This window comes from Petromyzon marinus, chromosome 22 (assembly GCF_048934315.1).
Source record: "Petromyzon marinus isolate PM22_M1 ecotype Great Lakes invasive population chromosome 22, UKy_Petmar_22M1.pri1.0, whole genome shotgun sequence".
Lineage (NCBI taxonomy): Eukaryota > Metazoa > Chordata > Hyperoartia > Petromyzontiformes > Petromyzontidae > Petromyzon > Petromyzon marinus.
In genome coordinates this window covers 20,855,911-20,879,400 of record NC_133688.1, presented here as the reverse complement: position 1 = coordinate 20,879,400, position 23,490 = coordinate 20,855,911, and the positions used below count along the sequence as shown (strand labels likewise).

The following is a 23,490-nucleotide window of genomic DNA, read 5'->3' as shown; positions in this document are numbered from 1 at the left end:
GGGGTTCGTAACGGCCGTGTCAGAGACACAGAGCCGGCACCGCTGTGAGCCTGGGTTCGACTCCGGGGTTAACCGGCCCAAGCAAGCGGCGACCGGCGGCCGAGTTCGCGGGTGGAGAGCGCTGGGGGTCTCAGCGCGGTCGCCAATCAGTGGCGCACACTCCGATCCATCACGATGAGCGTCTCACATTAAATCCACTTCACGGGAACAACAAAATCCACTTGAATAAGGCGAACAGCCAGCTGATTTTTTTTTTAGAATCGCACAATGGGGATTAGAAAAACATTCAGCCCGTCCGCACGACCAACCCAACCAACAACCACTTGCTCCATTCAAGCTTCCCGCCCGGTGCATTGCACGAGCCACGTACGTTGCAATTGGGCCTTTGGTGCAATGGATGGAATGCAGCCCCACCTCCCCACCCATCCAATGTTCCCCCCTATTTGTGGCGGCTCGGCGCCTGGGCCCCGACGCAGTTGCACCACCTGCGCACTCGATAGCTACCCCACCGCGTGCGCTCACCGAATGGCGCGCGACCCTTGTGCTGCCACGCGCCGTGTTTTGTAAACCCAAGGAGTTGAGCTCACTAAACGCTCTCTCCCCCCTCGCTCTCCCCCTCTCTCGCTCTCTCTCTCTTCCCCCTCTCTCTCTCGCTCTCTCTTTCTCTCCTCTCTCGCTCTCCGGTCCTTCTTTTTCTAATCGGTTGCCCCCCGTCGCCCCACCCGGAGTGGCGCGGACCCCACGTGGCGTCGCCGCGACGCGAGCGCCGAGTAAACAGCGCGGGACGCGACGCGAAAATTGGGCGCAGTGCGAACCAAGCCCTGGGCTCGAGACGTGCGCGGAAGTTCCCCTGTCCGTCTCGGGCCAAGTTTCAAATAGATTGATAATCTACAGAGTAATCGATAACCAACATAGGCTTTCAATGTCAGATAAATTATTGATTTTGTAAAAAATTATATAAATTAATTAAAAGGGGTAAAGGTGCAGCCCGGCAATTCCTTTCTCAGAAGGGCCTCGTCTATAGAGAACTTTAGATGGTATTTCGGCCTCCACTGACACGTTGAGCAGACGTGTTGGAATAGTTGAGTGACATTTTACCCCACCATGCATGACCTGCCCATCAACTAAACTGCGATGTGCCCAATTATAGCACTGGGCAGAAGGGGGCGGTGGGTGTGGAGATTTGTGAGACTTTCCCCATTCATTCATTCAACTACCGCTACGGGAAATGTAATCGAAGCGGTGACCCTGTGGGTCGCAAGTCCAGCGTGCTGCGAGACATCACACCGCGGTGACACCTCCTGTGGATTAATGCATAGTTACATAATCACACGCGCAACGCTAGCACGTCCTGTGCCGGGTGTAACAATGCGAGGTGTGTGTATGTGTGACTGTGTAGGATACTGTGAAGTCAAGGCGACGGTCCACGGCCGGGCATAGACACAGACATCCGCGGAAACTCGCGCGCAAAAGCATCGCCACTCGCGGACCACGGACTTGCGCGGATTTCTGATTATGGGCTCGAGTGAGGTTCACATCGACTTCTAATTAGGCGCGGCTGCTGTCCTACACGGAGAGATAATTATAATCACTCTAATTACCGATGCAGCACGCCTCGAATCAGGGTCAGGGCTGCGTAAGTGGGGCAAGCCCAAAGTCTAACCACAGCACGGCCCAACACGGAGATAAACCACAGCCCGAGTCCCGCCGCTACCCCCGTGCTATATTAACACGGGGCAACATCATCGGCCGATAACCCTGACTCTGCCCAACACGGGGTTAAACCATAGCCCTAACCCGGACTCGAATCCTGACGCAGTCCATCACGAGACAACACGGGCCTGGTGGCCGTTTGCACGAAACACCATGAGTGGAATGTCTCTGTCAAGGCGTTAATGTCACTCGGCTGTCACGAACAGCGAGTGGCCTTGGGCAGGACGCACCACGGGTAGGAGGAACGGGAGCCGGGGGTCGAGACGAATGGCGGAGTGGCAGTGCACAGCGGGGATGGAGCGGTGCGCTCAGCTCGCGTGCAGTTAGACACGAGAGGGATTGTTGCATCGAGGGATCGCGAGGAGTGGTGACGACTTGGGGGATGGCTTCACCCAGTAGATAGAGCACGGCTGATGATAATGAATCGGTCACTGACCCCTAAATCAAGGTTAGGGCGAAAAGTCCTTACCCTGACCCAGCCCAAAGGGGGGAGGGAGGGAGGCATAGACTTGAATTTACAATATTTGTTTTTATTCAACTGGATCCGACCGTTCAGCTGGTGGGGAGCGCTGTCCCAGGTGCTGAATGCACTCACAGTGACCCCACACGGACCAGCGAGCCCTGCTGACGAGATACCGAATGTCTTAAACGATCCAGTGTTGTATTATATTATATGCTTGGTTCTTTCGGTAAAGTCACGTAGAAGAGTTGAACCAATCCTGCTGAAACTATGCACTCATAGAAGGCCTTGTGGTTGATGGGATGTGCAGACAAAAATACTTGTATGTTTTACGTAGAGGTGACACATGTGACTACCTGTGATCCCAGACTGCGTAGGCAGCGAGGGTTGGTGGATCACTGCATGAATGCCAAAATATCACGACACTCCCTTCCCGTGCGCATCGAGGAGGTACCCCTGGCTCGCCAGCTGAACGCAGCACAGCGAAATGCGGACTGATAACGCCTGTCCCTTCTGTATGGCGGGATAGAGTGTTGCCCCCTCGCATGCGTGGGTTTTCTCCGGGTGCTCCGCTTTCCTCCCACGTGTAAAATAATCACTCGCTACTAATGGGCTGGAAACATCTTAGGACGTAGAGAACTGCAGAGCGAGCGTTGGTAACGCCGGCGCACCGCCTGGCTGCAGCTTCCAGCTCTCGTCCGGGGTTCCTCTTCAGCGATTGCCAGATGCGATTTGCATGAATGATGCCAGCTCAATATAAAACAAATAATTATTTATCTTGTTTTAGAGGGCAGACTCGAATCGTATCCTCATTTAGTGTCTAATATTCTCCGCAATGACGTGAACGATTATTTAGCGCGGTGAAGTATGGTCAAATACCTCTCCCCCCTTCCTCCCCCCCGCCACCACGACCCGCACAGGGGGTGGGGATGCCTCTCATCCAGCAGTGGAGTTACAAAGGGGGCTGTGCATGCAGATTACACTCCACTCAGTACCCGCCCGCCCACCCGCCCGTGCCGATGCAACCCAGTGTCACGAGTCGGCTAATGGCGCGCTCCGGAAGGAGCTGTCTATAATTGAGACCGGCTTAAGTACATCGTTTGTCATTGAGACCCCGTGCACTCGCGCAGAGGGCGACGTGAGAACAGTTGCATTGTTCGGGTGGTGACGGCGGTGGTGCTGGTGGCTACGCTGCTGCGCGTGGCTGCCTGTACCTGCGGCACTGTGGAGGCAGCGTGGCAGGGTTGGTGGATCACCGCACAGATGGCTGTGAAACTCCGTTCCCGTGGGCGTTGAGGAGCCATACCATGCCGCGCGGGGTCGAAGGTGGTACAGCAAGTGGACTAATATCATCCGTCCCATCTGTTCGGGATAGAGTGATGCCGATTCGCATGCGTGGGTTGTCTCCGGGTGCTCTGGTTTCTTCCCGCATATATCAACAACTCGTTCAATTGGCTGAAAACATCTTCTATGACAATCGAGTCAAGAGTCTTTCGTCAATGTATGTATGTTGAACTTCTTTCGCGCCGTACGTAGCCCACCGTGCTAATTGGAGCTCAAACGCGCATGGTGAGGCAGCGCTTCATCTCAGTTGGCAGCCTCAAGCCAGCGCCATACCTTCCGCATTCACATGACGGGAGCAAGTCCATCCGCGTGAGCTCGAACACACAATGGCTTCCACCGCCCCCCACGATTCCTCCATCAGACCCCCACCCCCTGCACTTCCTCCGCATCCCTCCACCTTGGCCCACCTCTCCATTCCCTCTTTGATGCTCATTAGGGTTGCCATGGCAGCTGTGGATGGGAGCGAGTCGGGCTGGAGGCAATCTCTGATTGGCGCTCGCGACGATCAATCGCCTGCGGTGATTATTCGACAGGAAGCGACTGTGGGCGTCGTCTGGCATGCCATTGTCTCTGTGCAAATTTTATTCCCAATGGTGACATCGGTGTCACGAGATGAAACACGAGGTCCGTTTGGAACTCTCGCCGAGCAGTGCGTCATCACAACCACCACCACCAACCACACCACCACCACCAACCACACCACCAAGCACACCACCACCACCAACCACACCACCACCACCGCCACCACCACCACCAACCACACCACCGCCACCACCAACAGCACAACAACCACTACTCTCCAGGGTGACGCCAACCGTCACCACCACGACCCCACTACCACAAGCAGCAGCAGCAGCAGCAGCACCGCTCCGGCTCAACCACCACCACTACAATCAAACCACCGTCCATCCTGGCTACACCACAACCACCAACGCCGCTCCCCCCTTAACCTCCTCTGTCTGTTTACAACCTGGCCCCCCACTCTCGTGCCCCCCGCTCTCTACACCACCCCGTGTCCCCCTGCTGTGTAGAGCATGCTCACGGGGCTCATGTTCCACCGGCCCGACGACCCCCTGGGCTTCCTGGAGGGCTGCGTGCGCCGCGTGCGCGACCTGGGGGGCCCCTCGCGCGTGCGCTGGGACACCTTCCTGGCCGCGGCCCCCGAGCGCCGAGCGCTGCCCCCCATCAACGGCTCCCAGGCCAAGAAGGGGATCTGCCGGCCAGCGCGTGAGGCCCCCCCCCCCCCCCTACACACAGGGAGAGAGGGGGGTCAGGGAGGAGAAGGGGACAGGGTTACAAGGTGTTCAGAAGAGACGGGGCGTGCACGGGGTTCATCAGAGAGTTCAGTTGGGATGGGGTGGGGGGTACAGAGAGGGGGTTTATGGAGGTGCAGGGTTACGGGAGAGAGGGGATTGGGGAGAGGGGGAGAGTGGTCTTGGATAGAAGCGCCAGGCAGAGTGGAGATGGGGGAGAGAGCTCATTGGGAGAGGGGATAGCGATCCGAGTTGGGAGGTAGGGGGGGCGAGAGGAGGCCCGGGAAGGAAGAGATAAGAGAGGAGGCTTGGGGGAGGAAGTGAGAGCAATGGTGCTGAACGAGTCATCACACGATGGTGGTGATGGATGATTATTACCATTCATAATGGATAGGTGACTGACAGATGATGATAAGAGGTTATATGACGATGTTGATTACTATTATTATTGAATCTGGCTGGGTGGCTCAGCGGCAGGGCCAGTGCCTACCAATAGAAAGGTTGCGAGTTTAAATCCTGGTTGGGTGGATTGACTTGACTCAGCCCATCATCCTACCCTGAGTGATCGATAAAAATGAGCACCACTTTGCGAGCGAAGTCAACATCTGTAATGAATGAACAGGGGTGGTCCCATGCATACTCGCACTCGCCATGGGATTGTGGAATGTTCACCATTGGCTCAGGACTGCAATCAGCAGAAGATCCCTCGACTGAAGGTCACCCGGTCTCGTGGCGTTTTCACTCGTCCCCCCTTTGTCCTCGTAGCAGCTGACGGGGGTCTGTCCGGTCTCCCCGGGGGCGCCGGAGGAGTTGGGGTCTCGGGGGCATCCGCGGTGGGGTCCGGAGTGGGGTCAGGGGGGGTCTCGCACCGCCGGTACGAGCGGCTGCCCCCGATCCGGGCGCAGTTCTCCATCGACAGCGACTCGGACCTCACGGAGACGTCGGGCATCATCCACGAATACGACGTGTTCGACCCGAGCGCGGCGCGGCCCAAGATCATCTTCCTCATCGGTGAGCACGCCACGGGGCGCCGGTGTCGCGACCGGGGCGGTGTCGCGACCGAGGCGGTGTCGCGACCGAGGCGGTGTCGTTGCCGGGGAAGTGTCGTTACCGGGGCGGTGTCGTTACCGGGGAAGTGTCGTTACCGGGGTGGTGTCGCGACCGGGGCGGTGTCGCGACCGAGGCGGTGTCGTTACCGGGGCGGTGTCGTTACCGGGGCGGTGTCGTTACCGGGGCGGTGTCACGACCGCGGCGGTGTTGTGACGGCAGGCGGGCCAGGCAGCGGCAAGGGCACGCAGAGCGCGCGCCTGGCCGAGCACTTTGGGCTGCTGTGGCTCTCCGTGGGCGAGATCCTGCGGCAGAAGCTGCTGGAGCACGCGTCCAGCGACCGCAAGTGGGGCCTCATCGCGCAGATCATCTCCAACGGAGAGCTCGCCCCACAGGTACCGCCTGACGAGGTGCGACGAGGTGGGGTGCAACGTGGCATGAGATATGATGGGCAGAGCTACGATGAGATGAGATACGAGGCAATAAAATACAACGACGTGGAAGATGCGACGCGAGAATGAGAAGCGATGATATGAGATACGGGGTTTGGTTGGTGATGCAAAAATTGGGTTTTGACCCGCATTGTTTGTCTGCTGGAGCGATGGGTGGGATTGTGGCGGGGTGCGCGAGCGATGGGTGGGATTGTAACGGGGTGCGCGAGCGATGGGTGGGATTGTGGCGGGGCGCTGGAGCGATGGGTGGGATTGTGGCGCGTGCAGGACACGACCATCGAGGAGCTCAAGCACCAGTTCTTGCAGCAGGCGGAGCGGCGCGGCTTCGTGGTGGACGGCTTCCCCCGCGACATCGGCCAGGCGCTTGTGTTCGAGGAGCAGGTGGGGGCGGGGAGCAGGGCGGTGGGGGGGTGGCAGAGATAATAATCATAATAACACTAATCAATCAGATCAACGTTGGGAGGACGTTGTGGTCAAGGCGGTGGGTGCCACCACGCACGTGGTCTCCCCTCCTCTGCCAGATCCCAGCAGTAGAGAAGCATAGCAGCGGCCTCCTCCATTTGCCCTGACTGTCTCGCACAGAGACCCATAGACTCGCACAGAGACCCATAGAGCTGCCCTAACAGTCTCTTCCCCTTGGTCACGGAACTCACGACGACCACTCCGATGCCTCTGTCAGCAATCTGTTCTGCACACACGAGCCGGTAATCGAACCCAGGCGGTCCGTGCCGTGAGGCACGAGCATTTTCCCGCTGAGATGGCGCATCCCTGCCTGCCTGGGGCCCAGTTTTGATTTGTGAAGAGCGACCGATTTAAACTTTGATTTTACGTTAAAAGTAACCCTGGCGGTCTCCCCCAACGGATGCCCCCAACAGCTGGGCTCCCCGGACCTCGTGGTGCTGCTGCGCTGCTCCTCGGCGAGGATGCGAGAGCGCCTCGAGCAGCGAGCGGCGCGGCACGGGCGGCCCGACGACAACGCGCGCGCCATTGAGCGACGCGTGCACACGCACCGGCACAACATCGCGCCGCTCGCCAAGTACTACCACGACAAGGGGCTCCTCGCCACGGTTAGCGCTCGCATCCCCACGTGCGCGGACTCGCCCTGGCCACAGCGGCTCGCTCGCTTGCTCTCGTGATCGCTCTCTCTCCTCTGTCTCTCTCCCCGTGCGCCTCACTCTCACTCTGCCCCACCATGCAACTCGCTCGCCCTCCCTGTCGGTAGCGTAGAGTGGTTGACCCAGTGAACTATATGGGCCTCCTCACCTCCCCCCCACCTCCCCCCCACCTCTCCCCCCCCACCTCCCCCCCACCTCCCCATCCCATTTCACTCGTGGGGCTTAAATTCTCACGGAACATTTCCTGGGGTCCCGAGGGGTGGGGCGGGATTTCACAGAGTGGCCCCACTGCATCCCGCGTATCACCAATGACGGTCGCCCATGGGTCCCCGTGGATGCCCGTGGATCCCCGTGGGTCCCCGTGGGTCCCCTTGGCCCCCGTGTCTCCGCTGCGCAGTTCGACGCGAACCGGGACGAGGGGGAGGTGTTCGCTGATCTGGCCCAGGTCCTCGAGGAGAGGCTCTTCCCGCAGTGTCTGTCCTCCGCTGGTGAGCGACCTCACACGACCTCACCCGACCCGACATGACCTGACCTGACACAACCTGACACGACTCTGAACATGGCCTGACACGCGTCAGGACACAAGCTGGCTTGACCTGACCTCATTTGTCACGATCTGGTGTGAGACACAGCGTGACCTTATCTGACCTGTGCATACCTGACACAACGTGCCTCTCTCTCCCTTAAACGGTTTGGAAGACAGACGAGAGGTGGAGTCATCGTGTTGACCGCTAGGTAAAGTGAGCCGGGCTTGGTCCGGACGCGGCACGGGGGATCGAGACTAACGACGAATTGGCAGCCGAAGGAGGGAACGTGTCCGAGAGGACGCCCAGTGTGGAGACGGAGCGATTAAGTGAGCCCTTGTACAGGAGCCAGATTGTTGTGTCGTTCAATCGTCAGAGATAGAGACCTCCATCACCACGGTAACCCACATCACCATGCTCCCTGGGGACCCCATGTCAGACCGTGACCTCATGCATCTAATTTAGACATGGATTGCTTGGTGGCTGTGGGGTGGGAGGAGAGGGAGGAGAGATAGCGAGAAGGAGGAGAGATAGAGAGGGAGGAGAGAGGGAGGGAGAGAGGTGGTGAGTGGAGGGAGAGGAGAAAGAGGCAGGAGAGAGGAGAAATGGAGGGAGGAGTGAGGGGGGACGGAGGGCGGAAAGAGGAGAGGGGGTGGCAAGAGAGGAGCCTTAGAGAGAGTCGTGGAGTGAGGGAGGAGAGAGTCGTGCTGGTTGGGAGAGGAGTGAGAGAGGTGAGGCAGTGGGAGATGAGAGAGCGGAGATGGGGAGTGTGAGATTGGAGGGGAAACGTCCGGCCAGCAGCCTGGGCGTCTTCCGCGCTCTGGTCGGAGCCAGGGTGTGTGGGCTGGAGTTCCGCCATGCGCGGCTGACCCACGCCGTGCCGGCCTTCAAGGAGCAGTGGGCGCTGGAGGAGGCCGTGTGCTCGGTGGCAGATGACGGTAGAGAGCTCTGCATGTAGATATAAGCTACCCGTCGGAGGCCGATGGACTGCGAGAAGAGCTGCGTGCAGATGCAGCACTTGTCGTAGTTAAAAAAAGAGCGAGAGAGAGTGAGAGAGATAGCGACATGGAGTAGGAAGAAAGAGGGTAGAGAAGGAGGGGGGTAGAGAGAGAGGGAAGGGGCAAGGAGAGCAGAGCAAGAAATATTTTGTTAAATCTTTCATTTAAAAAGGAGGGGGTTACATAAAGCAAAGCATTAAAAAAACACGAAATGATGAACGAAGCAAAGTGCCGACTACACCGAGCATTTTCTTGTCTCCTCTGATCGTAAAAAACAAGAGAGGTGAGGGACTGGGAGAGGGAGGGCGGAGATGGGGAGTGAGTGTGAGATGGGGAGTGAGTGTGAGATGGGGAGTGTGAGATGAGAGTGGGATTCATGGCCGGGGGGAGGGGCTCGGTGAGAGGCGGTGGGAAAGGGGCGTGTTCTGGTGACGTCACGCATACTAATGAGGGGGGGGGGGCCTCGTGGCGCTGCGCGTGACGACGGCACGCGGCAGCGCCTCCCTGGCCAGGCTCACGGAGGCGAAAATCCGAGCTCGGAATTCGTCAGAACTGTGACCGAATAAAAACACATGTCACGTCTAATGAGAATTAATAACACAGTAGGCGTCACGGTAAAAATTAAATCACCCTGCCTCAAGTTCACAGCAAGCAATGTTTACACTTTCCGTGTCGCATGTCGCCCCCTCGTGCTGCAGTCCCTCAGCTACAGCGCCTCGCCGCTGAGGGACCGCTCAGCCTGCCGCAGCAGCAGCAGCAGCCTCCTGGGGGCGGCAGAGGGCACTGGGATCGGAGGGGAGAGAGGGAGAGGAGGGGGGAGAGGGAGAGGAGGGGGGAGAGGGAGAGGAGGGGAGAGGAGGGGGGAGAGGAGGGGGAGAGGAGGGGGGAAGGAGAGGAGGTGGGGAGAGAGGAGAGGGGGGAGAGGAAGAGGGGGGAAGGAGAGGGAGAGGAGGGGGAAGAGGAGGGAGGAGAGGAGGGGGGAGAGGAGGGAGGAGAGGAGGGGGAAGAGGAGGGGGGAGAGGAGGGGGTGGAGGGGGGGTGGAGAGGGGAGATGAGGGGGAGAGAGGAGGGGGAAGAGGAGGGGGATAGGAGGGAGAGAGGGAAGGGGTAAGGAGAGCAGAGCGTGACATCTATTGTGAAATCTCATTTAAAAAGGGGGGGGTTACATAAAGCAAAGCATTAAAAAAACCGAAATTATGAACGAAGCAAAGTGCCGACTACACCGAGCACCTTCTTGTTTCCTCTGATCGTAAAAAAAGAGGAGGGGTGAAAGGAGAGGGAAGAGGAGCGGGAAGAGGACACAGGGTCTCCCATTGTGGGAGTAGATAAGAGGGAGCATAGAGAGAGAGGCAGTGGTTAGAGAGGAAGAGAGAGCGGCGGTGATGAGACAGGAGAATGACAAGGATGGAGAGGGGAGAGTGTGGGAGGCGGGGAGAGGGAGGGAGACGGGGAGTGGTGGTGGTGGTGGGAGAGGAGAGATGGGAGAGGGAGGGAGACGGGGAGTGGTGGTGGTGGTGTGAGAGGAGAGAGAGGGAGACGGGGAGTGGTGGTGGTGGTGGGAGAGGAGAGAGGGGAGAGGGAGGGAGACGGGGAGTGGTGGTGGTGGGAGAGGGGAGAGAGAGACGGGGAGTGGTGGTGGTGGTGGGAGAGGAGAGAGGGGAGAGGGAGGGAGACGGGGAGTGGTGGTGGTGGGAGAGGAGAGGGGAGAGGAGAGGGAGGAGCTAGCTGCCAGCACGATGTTCGCCTCTCTGCTCCTGTTGCTGCTCGCGCCTCTAAGGCCATGGCTGCACCGCGCAGGTCTCACGGTGTGAGAGGGTGTCAGGGTGTCTGAGAAGGTGTGAGTGTGAGGGTGTGAGTGTGTCTGAGAAGGTGTGAGTGTGAGGGTGTGAGTGTGAGGGTGTGAGTGTGTCTGAGAAGGTGTGAGTGTGAGGGTGTGAGTGTGATGGTGTCTGAGAGTGTGAGTGTGATGGTGTCTGAGAAGGTGTGAGTGTGATGGTGTCCGAGAAGGTGTGAGTGTGGGGGTGTCTGAGAGTGTGAGTGTCTGTGTGAGTGTGTCTGAGGTATGAGTGAGAGTGCGTCTGAGAAGGTGTGAGTGTGATGGTGTCTGAGAGTGAGAGTGTGTGAGGGTGTCTGAGAAGGTGAGTGTGAGGGTGTCTGAGAGTGTGTGTCTGTGTGAGTGTGTCTGAGAAGGTGTGAGTGTGTCTGAGAAGGTGTGAGTGTGAGGGTGTGAGTGTGTCTGAGAGTGAGAGTGTGAGGGTGTCTGAGAAGGTGAGAGTGTGAGGGTGTCTGAGAGTGAGTGTCTGTGTGTCTGAGAAGGTGTGAGTGTGTGAGTGTGTCTGAGTGTGAGTGTGTCTGAGAAGGTGTGAGTGTGATGGTGTCTGAGAGTGAGATTGTGAGTGTGTCTGAGAAGGTGTGAGTATGATGGTGTTTGAGAAGGTGTGAGTGTGTCTGAGAGTGAGAGTGTGAGGGTGTCTGAGAAGGTGTGAGTGTGAGGGTGTCTGAGTGTGAGTGTCTGTGTGTGTGTTTGAGAAGGTGTGAGTGTGTCTGAGGGTGAGAGTGTCTTTGTAAGTTTGTGTGTGCGGGTCAATGTGTGGGACTTTAACAGTGTACCTTGTACAGTGTGTAATGGGGAGACAAAGGCGGTCGGGCGTGATGCTGGCCAGCCACCCCCTCAGGTGCCCGTGCCGGCCTTCCTAGGTGCCGCTTACTCGCTCACAGGCCCTTGCCCCAACAGTCTGTACGGGGGGAGGGGGTCGTGTGGGAGACAAGTGTGTGTGTGAGTGTGTTTAACAGAGGCTATACGGGGGACCTTTAGCTCTGTGTGCGCGCGCTAAGCCCCCTCCCCCACCAATCCCGCCGACTAATCCATCCACTAACGACGATTACGGCGTGGGTAAGCGCTCGCTGTCAACACGGGTCAGCCGTGGTCAATCCACTGCCGGACGAAGACATCCCCCAAGCCTTGGCTGCCACCTCTCCCGATCTTGCGATGTAATAACAACCACGGAACCCCCCTCCCCACCCCGCGCCGTCTCGATGGTCTAAATAATTTAAATGATAACGGAATGCGCAATACTGTAAGGCGTCATTGTTAATCCACGCTGGTCATTGCGGGTTGTTGGAAGGTGGGGATGGCGGGGGTGACGCCCAGGAACGGTTTCGATATCACCAACTCGCTGCCACTGATGTTGGCCGTGAGTGTAAATCGAACTCGGATCGCCGGGGTTGTCCGTGACGCAGCGCGCCAACCACGGCACCACCGCTCTCTGACCCGTCTCGCCTCCCTCATAAATACTCGCTCGCGATTGGCCGGAGCGGTTAAACCGGCAATAAATACTCGCTCGCGATTGGCCGGAGCGGTTAAACCGGCAATAAATACTCGCTCGCGATTGGCCGGAGCGGTTAAACCGGCAATAAATACTCGCTCGCGATTGGCCGGAGCGGTTAAACCCGCAATAAATACTCGCTCGCGATTGGCCGGAGCGGTTAAACCCGCAATAAATACTCGCTCGCGATTGGCCGGAGCGGTTAAACCGACAATTTCTCGCTTGCAGTTAAACCGACTATAAACAGCGTGGTGTGTGACAATCGATGCATAAATCGAAGCCTTTTTGGTGGATTGCAGCGTGGTACAGAACCAAAACAGAGTAACCCGTTCCACATATATTCTGTACAACCGTCGGTGTGAAAAGTAAGTGTACTGTATATTATTGATTTATTAAAATGTGTTGTCAGTGGTGCCATATGTAATTATTAGTTGTTTATCATGTAAAGTCAGTTCACAAATACGTAAAAATAGTCGTTATAAATAGGGAATGTGGCAAAAAACATGTTTGACTCCACGTGCGAGAGACGATGGACCAGTCAGAGACGCCATCTGGCGCCTGAATGTTTGCCGTTGAACGTAAAACATTTTGTGGCTTAATGATTCAGTCCGTCAATCATTACGAAATAATTATTTATTAAGAGATTGAAATTACGACGCGTTTAATGTTGTGTGTGCTCTGACCTGTGATCAATTCCCTACGAATTATTTTCTGGGGCTAAGTCCCAAACAGCTCCGGCTGGAATGATTTCCTTCACCCTGTCCATGCCCCCCCCTCCCCTCTCGTGGCCTTGCCCATTTCCCTTCAGGGTTCGGGGATCTGGACCTGAGTTTGATTGGGGAGGCGGGAGACGCGGAGAGAGAGGCCCAGAACCCAGACTCAGAGGTGAGGGTGACCAAGTGTCAGAGACAGTCTCTATATATATAGACTGTATAGGCTCTATACGGACTAACATTCCGTATATATACTACACTGCGGTGCACTACAGCCATAGCCGCTGTTCGCCATGAAGTGGCGGCAACGTCACCGCGGTGCTCGTGCCAGGCTAGGTGCACGTTGAGGTCGTTACGTGAATTGTAACGGCCTCTGCCGTTACAATTCACGGCACAGACCCACGTGTGTCATGGCGCTGTTAGCGAGCATTACCATGAAGGCCAGGCGGCACACGAGGGGGTGGTGTGCGGAGTTAACCCCCCAGCCGGCCGCCTTTGTTTCCCCAATGCTGATGTTTTTTTTTTACACCGCACCAGGTACTCATTTGAGGCTAAGTCGACCTAAGGGAGGCCCAGGACCGGTTCAAATATTCGCCACTGTTAATATTGGTCGTTAGCTTTGAATCGAACGCCGGGTGCGTAGCCCAGTGCACCAACCACTGCACCACCGCTCCCCCACGTGTGCGTGCGCGTGTCCACTGCTGCGCGTTAATTTGGGCCGCCCGTGACGCTGGAGTCGCCCGGACAGATTTGGCTCTTGGCTTTCGATATATTCGGCCCTGCGCCTTATAGAGGCGTGCAGGGGGTGCGTGCAGGGGGTGCGTGGAGGGGGTGAGTGGAGGGGTCAGAGACAGAAGGTGGGGTCTGGGAAGGGGTCCAAGGCGGTGTAGCGGGCCGTGGTGTCGGGTTCCAGGACATCCCCCACCCCCCTTCCTGCCTTGGAGCTACCTCTAGACCAGGCCGGGGGGCGGGGGCAGATGACCTCCAAATGTGTAATCGCCTGGTCAGACAGGGACACTGGTCACTGTCTTGTCTTAGAAATGCACTGGTCAGTCATTGGTCAGGTGGAGACATTGGTCAGGCGCGGGTCAAATGAAAGCATCACCCTGCCCGAGAGAGTGTTGGTCGTGGTGAGGCACTAGCGGAAATTCCACGTTATCCTGACCAGGACGCAGCCTCTCTGTAGGAAAGACTGCTGTTGACTTCCTTGCTTAATCGATAACCGTTGCATCGACCCCAGGGGAAGGCTGATGGTTTGTTGATGATGCAACGACGGTTGTGATTATGGTTTGGTGATGATGCAACGACGATTGTGATGATGGCTTAGGTCAGGGGTCGGCAACCTGCGGCTGGGGAGCCGCACGGAGCTCGTGAAGGAGCTTCGTGACTTTACTGACGACCACCGTCTCGCATTCACCGTCTCGCATTGCGACTGCTCTTGAACTGTCGAGGGGGTTTCTGTACCTCTTCTTGTAATTTTGGTTGGCGACCCTTGGCCCAAGTGGACACCCACTCTCAACAGCCTCGCGGAGTTGCTAAGGGGGACCACAAGGACCCCCATGGAGATCCCACGCGGCTCTTATACCCCCCTCGGTGTTCGCGTGGAACGCATTTGCAGAGCTGGCGGGTTTAAAAATAGAGGCGAGAGGCGGGAGAGGGAGAGGAGTAAGAGAGACGTCGAGAGAGGAAAGAGAGCGAAGAGAATGGTGCGGTGTGGAGAAGAGAGACGAGGCTGCATTGTAGATAAGAGAGAGAGAGAGCACGCGCGGAGAGAAGTAGGAGACGAAGGGACGAGAGATGACTGAGAGAGGGGATTGAGATCGAACGAGAGAGCAAGGGTAGAGAGAGCGGGAGACAGGGAGGAGATAGAGTTGGACGTATATATAGAGTGGGAGAGAGCGGGTGAAGAGTGGGAGGAATAGAGAGAGAGAGGGTGGGTGGGTGAGAGAGGGAGGAGAGACACACACAGCATAAAGGGCGGCGCCAGGGATCATCTCGGTTCCCCGCTCCTCGCTCCGTAGCTCCCGGCAGCAGCAGCAGCAGCAGGTACCCTGCGACTGGCACCCTGCGACAGGCACCCTGCGACACGGCGGCGTCCTGCACGGGGCACGGGGTGTGCAGGGGGATGCAAGGAGGGTGCAGGCTGGTGCAGGGAGTCGTATAGATATTCAAGGGTGTGTGTGTGTGTGTCGGCAATGCAGGGTGGTGCGGGGAGGTGCGGGGAGGGAGGGAGGGGCAGATGTGTAACGTCGGAAACGTGCAGGGCGGTCCTGTCGAGGGAGATGATGCATGCGGTGTTGCGTGGGAATTGGGAGAGTGCAGCAGGGAGGTGCAGCAGAGGTTGTCGGCCCGCATGCACGCAGCGAGTGTGCGAATGCCTGTTAAGGTGGCTCTCCTCGGGTTTATAAACACACCATTGATAATGATGCTGCTGATGGTGATGGTGATGCCGATGCTGCTGATGTGAAAGGGAGGGAGGGAGTCGAGGTAGGCCAGCGACGCTGCGGCGTGAGTGTGGGAAGGGCGGCGCGGGCCAAGGACGAGGGGCAAGGAGACACACGGAGACAACCAGAGGGAGAGAGACAGGGAGACATGGGGGGGGGGGGGACAGACAGGGAGACATGGGGGTGGGGGAGAGCCAGGGACAACCAAAAACACAGCAATGAATAGAGGGACAAGAGACGTGCGGACGAGACAGACACGCGGACAGATGGGGAGACCGAGAGACAAGGAGACACAGGGACACAGAGACAAACGGGTGAGACGAATGCGGGTAAACAATGAGACGAGAGAGACGCGTCCAGGGGTAGGGAGACGGACCGGGAAACAGGACGAGAGAGGGCGGCCCCGGCATGGGAACGTCCAGTGGGCGGTTGTATTATTTATAGTCGGGGTCTTGGGCGGGGTCATGGGAGGGGATCGTAACGTGACCCCCCGCGGGGGGGGAGGGGGGGTTGGGGGGGTATTTGAGCAGGGGGCGGGGGAGCGGTGTGGTTGGAGGGGGAGATACAGGGAGATAGACACAGAGACACAAGGAGACACACGGAGACAGAGACACAAGGAGACACAGGGAAACATGGAGACAGAGACACAGGGAGACAGAGAGACAAAGGGAGATAGAGACACAGAGAGACATAGGGAGACAGAGACATAGGGAGACAGAGATACAGAGAGACACACGGAGACAGAGATACAGAGAGACACACGGAGACAGAGACACAAGGAGACACAGGGAAACATGGAGACAGAGACACAGAAAGACAGAGAGACAAAGGGAGATAGAGACACAGGGAGACATAGGGAGACAGAGACATAGGGAGACAGAGATACAGAGAGACACACGGAGACAGAGACAAAAGGAGACACAGGGAAACATGGAGACAGAGACACAGGAAGACAGAGAGACAAAGGGAGATAGAGACACAGGGAGACATAGGGAGACAGAGGGAGAGAGGCGGTTGGATGCTATGGGCAGCAGCAGAAGCTGTTGCAGCAGAGGGAGGAGTACGTGGCTGCCTTTTTGCGGATGGCATCGAGTTTCCCTGCATGCCGCAGGGGCGGGCGTGATAGTGATGGTGCACGCCTGTGATCTGGAGGAGGCGAGGGTTGATGGATCACATAGAGGTTTGTGAAACTCCCAAACCAGCTGGCCTGCCAGGTAGTTGTACAGCTTCTGGGAGTACAGCAAGTGGGATTGTAAACCCGACTGTGTGAGGGCGTTGGGCGTAGTTATCTCCTCTTATGCGTGGTGGGTTTTCTCCGGACACTCCTCCCACAAGCAAACACTTCATGAATGGGATTGGCCAAACATCCAAATGTAGCAGGAGCCTCTGAAAAATGTATTGAGACTCAGGGAGGATTTTCCTAAATAAACAACATTATGAATATCAGTATTGTATATAATGGGATGCGTCTGAGAATACGTCCAGCGTAGAGATGGAGTGATGAAAATCAGTTATTTTTATTATTACATCGCAGATTCGTGATAGGTGGGAGGCGGCTTGGGGAGGCCTTCATCCAGCAGTGGATTGAACATGTCTTGCTGATCACGATGATTTTTTTATGGATGCGAAAATGCCGCTCAGAAGCCTGAACAGTTGCAGCATGCAGCACTGACACTCACTTCCGGCTGCAAGTGAAGCGCAATATTCTAAGTGCGCAGAGTGGCGTGTGGATCCCACCTGGTCACAGCGCTTCACTCGCTCACCCAGGGGGTACCTCCCCAGTGACGAGGGGGTATGGGGTGTTGGCTGGGATGAGGTGGACGGGGGGAGGAGGAAGGAGAGATGGACCACGAAAGCATCCGCTCGCTCTCATCTCGCTCCGTTGCCATGGTTGCATTAATGTGCTCCGTTGCCATGGCGATGGAGGCTGGGGGGGGGGATGTGGTGGTCGCGGGGTATGATGTAACAGCCCCGTGCTTCGGAGACTGGGGAGCAATGCGTGGTTGCGGAGAGGGAGGTTTGGGGGGGGGCAAAGGGTTGGAGGGCAGTAAACACGAGCGTCTGGAGAAAACCCACACAACGTCAGAGTGGATAGCAATGACAACGACCTCACCCCCTCCTGTCGTATTCACAGACTTGCTGCTGCAAGTATCTCACAACAACCGGCTGTGGAGACGTCCCACGCGTGAGCGATTCGGGTTGCATGCGACCGCTCAGGTGTGGCCTCCGGCTTGCGGCCCTTGACTGGTCACTGAGACGGTTTCTCATTCATAAGTAATGACCTGCATTCATTCAGTAATTCATTCTTAGCACGCGCGCCCCGTAGAGGCGCTGACTATATATCCACACGCACAGCCCTGGTGTCAATCCACTGCTGGATGAGGGCCTTCCCACGCCCGTCTGGATCACGGCGGTTATTTGTCCATACTTCACCATTCCGGTCGGTGTGGGTAGGCTGGTGTCGGTGGGTGAGCGTGGACGGATTTGTAGCGCAGTGCAACAACCACCACGCTTCCGACACCGCAGAGAGAGAGAGTTCGATTCCCGGGCATGGATAACATCGGTGGTGATTACCTGACCCCCTAAGTAGACTCAGCCTTAAGTGAGTACCTGGTGCGGTGTAGGTAAACAACAACACTGAGACAAAGGTGGCCGGGCGTGGTACTGGACACCCACCCCCTCGTGTACCGAGCCGGCCTTGATAGGTGCTCGATAGCAGCACTTGCCCCAACAGTCTGTCAAGGCTATATGGGGGATCTTTTTCTTTGTGCGCATGTCTATGTGCGCGTGTGTATACGTGTGCGCGCCTGTGCGTGTGCACGTGTGTGTGTGTGCGTGTATGTGTGCACGTGTGTGTGTAAATGTGCACTTGCGTGTGCACGTGTGTGCGTGTGCATGCACGTGTGTGTCTGCGTGTGTGCGCGTGTGTGCACGTGTGTGTGTGTACGTGTCTGTGTGTGTGTGCACGTGTGTGCCCACATAAACTAGGGAGACAAAGGCGGCCGGGCGTGGTGCTGGCCACCCACTCCCTCGCGTGCCATGCCGGCTTTCATAGGTGCTGCTCGCTCACAGCACCTGCCCCAACAGTCTGTGGAGGCTTATTGGGTGATCTTTGTCTTTGTGTACCCACAGCGATCAGACATCACAGCAGCAGCAGGGAGGGACGACAGAGAACGAGCCATGGCAGGTGAGGCCTTGAGGGGTTAAACGTCCGCTCTTCCATTCAACACTCACCACTCACCTCACCCACTCACGCATCGTGGTCTCATTCATGGGTACGGCAGAGAAGCGTGGCAGTGGAATCGTCTGGAGTTTGGAGGTGAGGAGCGTGGGGAGGTGAGGGGTGTGGGGAGGTGAGGGACGTGGGGACGTGAGGGAGGTGAGGGACGTGGGGAGGTGAGGGACGTGGGGAGGTGAGGGAGGTGAGGGACGTGGGGAGGTGAGGGACGTGGGGAGGTGAGGGACGTGGGGAGGTGAGGGGCGTGGGGAGGTGAGGGGCGTGGGGAGGTGAAGGACGTGGGGAGGTGAGGGGCGTGGGGAGGTGAGGGGCGTCGGGAGGTGAGAGGTGTGGGGAGGTGAGGGAGGTGAGGGAGGTTAGGGGCGTGGTAAGGTGAGGGTGGTGAGGGGCGTGGTAAGGTGAGGGGCGTGGGGAGATGAGGGAGGTGAGGGGCGTGGGGAGGTGAGGGAGGTGAGGGAGGTGAGGGGCGTCGGTGAGGGGCTCAGCTGTAGTGAGCAAGTGGCGGCTGTGGATGGAGGAGCTCGGGGTCAATGGCCACCCCAAGGTGCCCGCGCTCGCTGCCCGTGTGGCGGGGGTGCGCGCCCGCGGGTTTAACGGACGAGAGGTTGGAGCCGGTCCACCGTGAGACCGCGTCAAGGCCGGGCGTGAGTGGGGTCCGTGGCGGGGAGGAGGAGGGAGGGGGGGTCAGTGGCGATGCAGGAGCTGGGTGTGACCATGGTGGAGACGATGTTCGACATTACACCTGGAGGTGACCGCGTCGGGCAGAGCGGTCGGCCGGGGATGGAGCCCCGAGGGATGTGGGGGTGCGGGTGGCGACGAGGGCGAGACGGCACGGAAACGTGGACGGAGCGGGTTGAGAGGTAGGAGAGGAGCCAGGAGATGAGGGCTGTGGAGACGTCTGCGTGGAACAAGGAGGTGCTCGCGGAGGTCGGGCTGAGTGGTGTGAAGAGCCGCAGAGAGGGCCAGGGGAATGGGGAGTGGGAGCCAGGTGGGGGAAGTTCCACATTTCTATGCCAGGGACAAATATATCCGTAGCCCATGACTCACAACCTTGTGATTGATTGCAAGGCGTTCGCTCGACCGCTGAGCTGGCCGGGTTAAAGGTAAAGGAACTCCATGAACACCGATGGGGATGTCCAGTGCAGTACAGAAAATTGTAGTTAACAAAAAACACTTAATACTGAATACATACTTAGCTAACGAACGTATCCATCCCTGATTACCCACAATCCACTGAGACAGGACGTAATGAGTTCCACTGTCACCTGTGCTCGACTCCTCGCGTCGCACTGTATCTCCTCCTCCTCCTCCTCCACTTCCTCCTCCGGGAAGGAGACACGCTCGCTCACGGACGAGTTCTGCCGTCTCCCTCCCGGCGCTTTGTCAATCCACTGCTGGATGGGTGCCTGCCTCCCCGTGCCGTGCGGGTCGTGGGGGTTTCTCTCCATCTCAGCAGAGTCACCTCCACCCTCTGCTCGGCTCCACGTGGATCTTCCTGATCCTCCTCCTCCTCTTGCCTCCTGATCCTCCTCGTCCTGATTCTGATCCTCCACCACCTCCTCCTCCTCCACCTCGTCGTCGTTCCATGGCTTCTTCTCTGTGACCGGATCCACGTTTCCTTTCAAGTTTGTGTTCCTGCCGCCTTCCAATTTTTTGTTGCTTCATCCTCCGCGGCTTCCTCCTCGGTTCGTTGCTCTGCTCCTTTCCATTTGCCGTGGCCGGAGCGAGCGAGCGAGCGAGTTAGCGAGCGCGAAGCGAGGGGGGGCCCACCTCCCCGCTCGCTTTGTACCCCCAAGTCCCGACCGAGCAGGCCGCGGGGGGGTCCACTCGCGACGGTCCCGACGAAGATGCTCCCGCACGTCCCGGCATCTACCAGGATCTCGTCGAGCTGGCGCACGAGAAGGAGGAGGAGGCCGCCGCCAGAGCGAGGCGTGGGGGGGACCCCGCGGCACGGGAAGACGAGGTCGCGGCCGACCGAGCCTCGGACCCTCCCAGCCCCCAGCCGGACGATGGCGACGATGACGATGGCGAAGATCTGTCGTTTGACGACCCGCCTTCGCCCGAGATGCCCCTGGGGGACGGGCAGGAAGAGTCCCCCATCGAGGCGGTGCACGTCTTCCCGCTGGTCGGGAACGAGGACGCGGCAGGTGAGGAGGAGGTCACGAGGAGGAGGAGCGGTTGATCGTGGATGGGTGGACTCCAGGTGGACTCCAGGTGGATTCTTCCCGGGCCGTTTGTGATTTCGGCGCCGTGAGACGAAGGGAGAGGAGGGGCGGTGCATCGCCCGCTCTGTGGGCGATGCACCGCCCCTCCGCGGGAGTTCAAGCGGGTGCAGAATGTGGCAGATGGTAGGGAGCGATGGCGTGGGGCGGAGGCGTCGGTGGCATCTTCTCGAGTTTGGCACCGATGTCGTGACACACGCTTGCGCGTGCCCATGTTTGGGTCTATACGTGTCCACGTCTATGTATCTGTATGTGCGTCTGCATCTGTATCTGTGTTCATGTGTCCATGTGTACGTGTCCGTATGTCCGTTTGTGTGCCTGTCTGCTGTCTGTGTATATCTGCGTGCGCCTCTCTCTCCGTCCGTCCATGCCTCCGTCTGCGCGTGCAGAGAAACTCAAAAACACCAAGATCGTGTTCGTGGTCGGTGAGTTCCCAGCTTCTCTTTGTTCAACTCGCACACCCTCACGGGCAACGCAGCAGCGGGGTTCGGACGACGGGGAGGTTCGACCTTTAAATCGGTAACCCGTGACCTCCCACCCCCCCCCCCCCCCGTGACCCCACAACCCGTCAGGTGGCCCGGGCTCGGGGAAGGGCACGCAGTGCGAGAAGATCGTGGCTAAGTACGGCTACACGCACCTGTCCACGGGCGACCTGCTGCGCGCGGAGGTCACGTCGGGGTCGGAGCGCGGGAAGCACCTGAGCGACATCATGCAGCGCGGGGAGCTCGTGCCGCTGGTATCGACTGCACCTGAACCGTCTCTCCCCTCGGGCTCTCGCTTCACCGTGTCACCTGAACCGTGTCACCTGCACCATCTAATCCCGGCCTTGCATGTGAACCACCTGGCCCTGTCTCTCCGGAATGTTCAAATGTCAACTTTCTCACCTGGACCGGTTAATTTCTAAGCGTCTGGCTCACCAAAACTCGGGAACTTTAACCATCTCACCCGCACCATGTTACATGAATTCTCACGCCTTAACCGCAATTCCTCCTCCCACCCACATGTGCTGTGCGTCTCACCTGTGTCTCAACTGTCGTACCTAGGACACGGTGCTGGACATGCTGCGCGACGCTATGATCGCTAACGCCGACAAGTCCAAGGGTTTCCTGATCGACGGGTACCCGCGCGAGGTCAAGCAGGGTGAAGAGTTCGAGAAGAAGGTACGCCCGTGCCAGGCGAGGTGCTCTTTGAGGTCATCACGTGAAGGGCTCGCTAGGTGTTATGGGCTGGCTGACTGGCAGATGCATCACCTGTGCTCCCTACTGTGCCAAATTACTGTATTTTAGCTATCCGGCGCTCTGCTCGTTGTTGTGAGCGTCGCTCCTCCGAACTCCGCTGTTGTTGGAGGGCGACTGCCTCCAACTGCCCAGTAGCGTCCTTCACGAGCCTCCTCCACAGAGGCCCACCTTGACACCTCTGGTACCGGTCATCGGCAAGTCCACAAAGCTCCACATCCTCCTGTACCGCATCAGTCCAAATCTTCTCTAGCCCGTGTCGCGCCCGTTTAGCCCTCTATATCCGGCCAAACAGAAACTACTTGGGCAACCGGTGGTTGAGCATACAGGCAACATGACCCAGCGAATGCAGCCTCATTTGCCAGAGGAGCTCACTGATGCAATGTTCTCGGCCACAGATATGCCCTCCCTTCTCTATGCTCGTGAAACGTGGCGCTCTGTAAAGTAACATCCATGCCTGCTTGAAAAATCCAGGCTGGCCCTGCCTCAGAAGTTCAGAAGTTTATTATCCGAGTAGCTTACCCATCGAGCTATACAGCTCTTTTTCAAGGGTGACTCAGCAAGCAGACAGACACGGCAGCAATAATTTATGACCCATCCTGGGTTTAACCAGACTGGATCACAGGGTGAGGAGCTTGCAGATCTATGAATGATCTGGACACGCAAAGCAAAACACCCCCCACCCCCCCGTACAGCTATAACATACCTTTATGGCAAGTGCTGTTAGCGAGCAGCACCTGACGGACGGCACAGCGCGCAAAAGGGATGGAGTCGCCAGCACCACGCCTAGCCGCCTTTGTCTCCCCAGTGTCGATGTTTACTGCGCCGTACCAGCGACTCATTTTAAGCCGAGTCGGCCCGAGTGGTAACGCGCACGCACACGCACACGCTGCTCTACACACGCCCCCCGTCCCCCCCGCGCAGATCGCGCAGCCGGCGCTGCTGCTGTACGTGGACGCGGGCAGCGAGACGATGGTGAAGCGCCTGCTGAAGCGCGGCGAGACGAGCGGCCGCGTCGACGACAACGAGGAGACGATCCGCAAGCGCCTGGGCACCTACTACTCGGCCACGGAGCCCGTGATCGCGCTCTACGAGAAGCGCGGCATCGTGCGCAAGGTGGGGGGGGGGGGGCCGCCAGCGCCGCGAGGGGGCGCCAGCGCCGTGGGGGGGCGAGCGGACGGTGGGGGTAGAGGCTGGGTGGTGATCTCAGTGCCCCTCCACGCCGCTGTCGCCATGGCTGCAGCGATGGCCAGGGACACGTGGGGGGTACAGATGGGTGCGCCGAGTTTCCCCTGTGCGTGCGTTTGGTTGTATCGGTGACAACCTGGTGCGATGCGTGACCATCGCCACTAGGCAGGGTGTGGTACTGGCCACCCCCCCCCCCACCTCGTGTGCGAACAGCACGG

At 58.3% G+C, this 23,490-nt stretch overlaps 1 protein-coding gene across 15 annotated transcripts in view; it reads left to right on the top strand.

The window, feature by feature from the left end:
• Positions 1 to 23,490, top strand: part of LOC116944829 (adenylate kinase isoenzyme 1-like) — a 31,812-nt gene that overhangs the window by 7,540 nt on the left and 782 nt on the right. Inside the window, exons 2-14 of one of the 15 annotated variants that reach the window (XM_032958592.2) lie at positions 4,549 to 4,744; positions 5,536 to 5,781; positions 6,040 to 6,212; positions 6,537 to 6,650; positions 7,145 to 7,336; positions 7,782 to 7,872; positions 13,041 to 13,117; positions 18,522 to 18,576; positions 20,424 to 20,774; positions 21,239 to 21,274; positions 21,422 to 21,585; positions 21,893 to 22,009; positions 23,009 to 23,200. In XM_032958592.2, the coding sequence (XP_032814483.2) occupies positions 4,549 to 4,744; positions 5,536 to 5,781; positions 6,040 to 6,212; positions 6,537 to 6,650; positions 7,145 to 7,336; positions 7,782 to 7,872; positions 13,041 to 13,117; positions 18,522 to 18,576; positions 20,424 to 20,774; positions 21,239 to 21,274; positions 21,422 to 21,585; positions 21,893 to 22,009; positions 23,009 to 23,200 (2,004 nt within the window). Of the gene's footprint in view, positions 1 to 4,548; positions 4,745 to 5,535; positions 5,782 to 6,039; positions 6,213 to 6,536; positions 6,651 to 7,144; positions 7,337 to 7,781; positions 7,873 to 10,627; positions 10,704 to 11,811; positions 11,898 to 12,463; positions 12,598 to 13,040; positions 13,118 to 14,853; positions 15,120 to 17,523; positions 17,607 to 18,521; positions 18,577 to 20,423; positions 20,775 to 21,238; positions 21,275 to 21,421; positions 21,586 to 21,892; positions 22,010 to 23,008; positions 23,201 to 23,490 lie in introns of those variants that run through there. The other 14 variants (XM_032958594.2, XM_076068851.1, XM_076068855.1 and 11 more) reach the window with 14 other exon arrangements.